The sequence below is a fragment of the Atta colombica genome, unplaced genomic scaffold (assembly GCF_001594045.1).
Source record: "Atta colombica isolate Treedump-2 unplaced genomic scaffold, Acol1.0 scaffold125, whole genome shotgun sequence".
NCBI lineage: Eukaryota > Metazoa > Arthropoda > Insecta > Hymenoptera > Formicidae > Atta > Atta colombica.
In genome coordinates, this window is record NW_017259212.1 from 3,372,243 (window position 1) to 3,378,159 (window position 5,917).

The 5,917-nt window shown below is 28.9% G+C and overlaps 1 protein-coding gene across 1 annotated transcript in view; it reads left to right on the forward strand.

The window, feature by feature from the left end:
* LOC108694830 (leishmanolysin-like peptidase) overlaps nt 1–5,917 on the forward strand; it is a 286,628-nt gene that overhangs the window by 272,427 nt on the left and 8,284 nt on the right. The window contains exon 5 of the mRNA XM_018204505.1: nt 4,681–4,792. Within this exon, the coding sequence (XP_018059994.1) occupies nt 4,681–4,792 (112 nt within the window). The remainder of the gene's footprint in view (nt 1–4,680; nt 4,793–5,917) is intronic.

Consider the following 5,917-nt stretch of genomic DNA (forward strand, 5'->3'; position numbering starts at 1 on the left):
GCATATATAAACGCCTTCTGCTTTTATCTTTCGGTATGTTTGCTACAAAGGCTGACTCGAGCGCTAAGTGAAGAACATTATCACTTGAATGCTGCGAGAGTTTGCATTTGCACGTTATAAGTTATAATAGTGTTAATGAAATTTCTCTTATTCGCTTAAAATTGAAATTAAATTTTAAAACTTTTATATTATATTTGTGATTAATATATCAAATAAAAATTCTTGTCCTGTCTAAAGACAAGCTAAGTCATCAGACTATTAAGGATTTTTTGTAAAAAAAAAATTTAAAAAAGAATTGTAATTCTTTGGATGTATTCGAGAAGACGCTATTAGCACTATTTGTGTCATTCCATCTTCATCATTCATTAGATATACAAGACTAGAATGATACAAATAGTGTCTCCCCGAACGCATCTTTAGACATAGATGTACTTGGAAACAAGGTGCACATGTCTCGCTATAGAAATCATGTGCTAATTTTAATCTGATTTTTTTTCGTTCGATCACATGATAACTGTGAATTGTGCGGTTTCCACCAGCTGTTATACATCTTCAGAGGAACCGAAGGATGTTGGGTTGGTGTCGGACCCAACGAGCTCTTGGTAATGCAGAAAGCGTGTCACTGCAACAAATCCGTACTCACGGCATTACGTGTCCCGAGTAAGTGCAACGGAGTGGTGCTTTCAAAGTGCTCGGGACTCCTTTAAGTTACCTGAACGATAAAGTTCTTTAGAAGTCACCATCAGCATCTTCGTCCTTACCATGTCAGAAAGTATTCTCAAATTTCGAAAATTCCGATATCAAAGAAGTTACGGATAGTCCGATGACGACTGTATGCTTTCAGTAGAATCGCGTTTGCGTATGATCAAATATTTGTGCAATTTAATGTTTGTATAGCATAAATATTATTCTTAATTAGTAAGTTGAATTTTTGCATTAATATATAAAAATACAAAAAAAATATCATATTTTAATTAAAAAGAATTTTGCCATTCTTTTGATGGCATTGAAATTTTACTAACCTTTTGTGGTGCGGCTGTTTAGAATTATCTTCTTTTGTTTTGCTCGTTCGATTTTCATAAAATTTGATCTACGAGATAATTTGGTGATTTAATTTTTTAATTTAAGATTGTGAAGGTAGAAAGAATTCATCAAAAATGTTTAGAAATAGAGTTTCCATAAGTTACTTTTGTTAAAAAGCTCTGATCTTCAAAGGGTTAAATTTTAAAACTAAAAATTATATTGATATTAATTTTGAATAGCATGCGCGTAAATTACATTTTATATGAACTTTATATATATTAACTGTATAAATAATAATTATGTAATTACGACATGTATTTCCGTTGCCAATGTAACGTATCACTGATTACTATACAGAGAAGATTTTCGCTTACTCATCGTTTGCACATATGTGTGTATTTAGATGGAATCGAACGTCATTTTGATGGGATCAATCGTCATCCCGAAGGGATTAAGCACTACTCTATAAGCCCGCGTTTCCATGTTGGATTAAATTTGTACGTTAGGCAAATATGAAGCAATTATTATGAAATAAATTGCTATTGTTTCGAGCATGAAAGAGAGAACAATAAATATGGTTCAAATAAATTTTTAATAAATAAGCATTAGATAAGATATAATTATATAAAAATTAATTATTGATATCATATCTCATATAAATTGATAAAGTTTCATTATTGAAGAATCAGTAATTTATTTTTCTCTCGTTTTTTTAATTATTATAGAAGATAAAAATGAAATCCTAAAGAATGAAATCAATATTATATGTTAATATGGTTAAGAATTTGAGATTTTTCAAATGTCTCTCTGAATTCGTAATATATATATAGATATGTGTAATATTAAATTTTAGATTAAAAATTCTATTAAATTTTCTTTTCGAGGAAATTAAATGATAAATATTATTTTATGCCGCTAAAACTTAATATAGGAAATTTTTTTATTTCTTCTGACTCATATGATTGAATCGATGTCTCGATGTTTTTCAAAACGAAAAATTAAGATAAAAAAAATAAGTTTAGTATTTTGCACATTTCATGTTCGCTGTCATAAGCAAACATTTTGAAGTGTTTCACTTCCTTTGGGAAAGGAAAATGCGCATAATTTCCACGAAAAACTGGTAGAGATATCGAGCCGACTTTGCGAAGTCCCCGAAATTGCAAGATTCTATCTTGACAAGAATGTATCTCGCGTCGGCAATAGAGAAACGGTTTAAGTCGCACCTCCGTTTTCTCTGTGAGGATCTTGAACGAGGAAGGCACAAGAAGAAGTAGCCGGAGGATACTTTTAACGGGGGAGGGAGGAGGGAGGGGAGACAGTAAATTGCTTGGAAACTACTGTACTATTTACGGACAGCGTTTCTTCCTATGGACGACGTGGTCGATTTCGAAGCTCGGCATTATACAGGATCGAAATCGTAAATTTCAAGAAATTGAAAGACTTATACATCATGATCTTTGAACGCAAGAAATATTTTTATTGTATGGTGTACATCTGTTGGACAATTTTTCTTTAAAAATTTCGAACAACCAGATATCCCTAGCGACAATCTGAATCTAGAATTCCTCGATGGAATCAGAAAACTGTTTTACCTTACGCAAATCGACTCGACCAAAACGTAATTCGATTAGCGACTTATACGTTTGGCATACATCCCTTGAAGTCGAAGATTTAGTAGACAATTAAGAGTTTTTTGAACTTGCACATAACTAGTACTGGGAAGTTAATTTCTTTTTTCTTTGTAAAATAGTGCAAAATTTGTACACTAGCAGTTTAGATTATATATCGTTATTAATAATAGACCTTTTTCTTGTTAATGATGTAATTAAATTAATTCTTTCGGTCTTTCATCCAATTTACAATGATCAATGTCACACAATATTGGATGTTAACATTATTCGCATATTGTTTGATGAAAATTAATCAATTCATTCATGATATCAGATTTGGTCAATTCTCTTTCCCCTTTCTACACCTCTTATTATAGCTTGAAATATATATTGCGAAATGTATATTGTCATCATAATCATTTATAGTAAATTTAATTCATAATATTTTCCTGACTTTGATATTTTATGCGTAATGTTGTCAGAATGTAATTAATATATCTCTTTCAACAAAAATATCAATTAAACGAACAAAAGATACACGTATCAAAAGATTGTAAAAATCGTTTTTAGATAACATGTTATTTATATTTAATTAGAATTTAACTTGCGATAAGGTAATTACATGTTATAGGCATATATCCTTCATACTGTGCCGAAATTAATTAACTAATTTCTATTTTTATGAAAAAATTTATAACTAGATACATATCATTCTTTTTTTCAATTTCAACAACATCAGCGAGAACGTTCTTACCAGAAATGTCGAACATGCTTGTGTCACGACGTTTATTTAGCGAAGTGCACCTTTTCTTTAGTGCTCACCTCTCCCTAGAGTCCTCTTTATCCTTGCTTGCCGGTAGCACCATCGTATCTGATATAGTCGTATCCACTTTTACCTTATAAAAATATATACTAGATCGATATCGTCCGTCGTCGATGGAACATCGTTGTCCTGCAATAGCCATTTCAGTTCCATCGGGATATCCCGAAGCAGCGTCGCTGTCGTGCTTTGACTTTTGTCAGATAATACTACTCAAAAACGAGGGTATATAGTGCTTTAGAAAAAAAAAAGAGTGTTTGAAATCAACTTCATTGTAATATACCTCGTCAATATTATCATGCTGTATTACATATACATAGCACGTTTACACAGGAACTAATTTCAAGTAGACTTTAATAGAATATTAATCTGAAGCTCTCATTTGAATACTTATTGGCACATGCATATGTGAAAACGTTTTCATACACAGATGCACAGATTTAATTAAATTACATATTTGAAAATATATATTTGAGAAATAATACGGATGAGAGAAGGTAATATAACGTAAATTAATGTCTGATATAGAAATATCTATAATTATATTAGTGTTATTACACTGCTGTTATTACATTAATTTAAGTTAATCTTGCCCAAGTTAATCTATTTTATATAACGCGAATCTCTATAATTATTTTATGTTCCTTCGTATTTAAAACGACTCCATTCTTTTCTGATTTTTTTTTCATTTAATATCCGCAATTTCACTCGACTTTTTCAAATACTTTCTTTTAAGTGATGGCTAATAATTTCGTGCAAGTTCTTCTAGAGAGTGTGTCTAACAGAAAGGAAAAATAAAATTTTATTTCTTTCATTTGTAAAGCTCGATAGCTATTTTCTCCTTCAGAACTAGATGTATTTATAAAAAAATCTCTATGCGAATACAATATAAAACATTTTTACTGAATGTACATTAAAATTTAATATACATAATTCTTGGAAATTTATATTGAAATTTCTATATTTTCAGATTTATAGAATAAATGTCTTGCAGAAAGTAAAGTTAATTTACATTAACAAAAATTTATATTAAATAATGTTAAATAATTTCAACGCATGTGTTAATTGTCTAACATCGCGATATTTTATAATTTAATTTCGACGAACTTTATTTCCATGAACACTTTTCAGTATGTTGGTGCGCTTGTGGAAACGCGATATTTCAGAATCTAATTCTGACGAGCTTTATTTCCGTGAATGATTTCCGGCATTTCGGTATGCTTGCAGGAAATGCGAGAGTAGTCAAGTTTTCGTCAAGGACCACCACACACACTGTATAGATACTTGCCGTCCTGTTACTATGTGCGGTGAAGTACGCGTCCCGGAAGACCATCTTGACGTAAGTAATTACCCGATAAGTTCCCTAAGCCGAGTTAAACCGTGCAATAAATATCGGAGCCAGTCAAAGGAGTAGTTGGGCATTGGCACAGCTATTTTGGGCATTGGGGAATCACGTGAAATTTATGAATTATTTGTTTGTTTACGATATAAAATAAATCAAAATAGTCAAAAATTCATGATTATTTTAGCAAAAATTGTTTTCTGCATTAATTTCAAATAATATTCATTTTAATATAAAATTTTGTATTCCATGTTGAAAATTAGAAGAGACAATAATGTCCATTTAAATTCTTATTAAAAAATAATCGATTGAAAATCTGTGCTAATGAATCTGCAATATAATTTATGGAAGAAAAATAGAAATATGCTTTTTATTTTGCATTTTATGTGCTACTATATACTTTATAACTTTGTAACCATTAAATTTTAAAAAATCCTATCTATTTAAATTATTGTATTATGCACAAAAAAGTTAATTATATTGAATTATATACGTTATCTAAAATTTTCATAATTGTACTTTGATGTTGAAATTTTTGAAATAGAATTTGAAATCTGCATAGTAAATTTTGATTTATTTTTCATAATGTGCGTTAAGTGGATAATTCTTGTGATTATCCATCTAATATAAATACTAGATATATAAAAAAAAGGAATTTGTATTTAATGTTAATGAAGAAGGAGTAATAATTCAATTAAAGATTAAATTTAAATTTAATTAATTTAATTAAATAATAACGAAATATCAAAATTTGACTAATGCGATTAACATAAAACTTATATTAAAGAACTGAACATTTTTATTATTTATTAAGTATATACATATAGTATATTTTCAACTTTAGATCCTTCTTTAATCCAATATTTTTAATATTGGATTAAAGAAGGATCTGAAGGATTTTTAATAACAATAAAATTTGTTATAATTATATTCGAAATGATTCGATTTACTAAATCTGATTTAAATATTAAAGATCTAAATATTAAGAATCAGAAAGAATATATCTTTAAAAAATTAAAGAATTTAAATTATTAAAACATTATAATGACACAACGATATATATAGATTATGTTAATAATTATAATTATTGTAATTGAATCTATTCATTTAATAATTATTCGC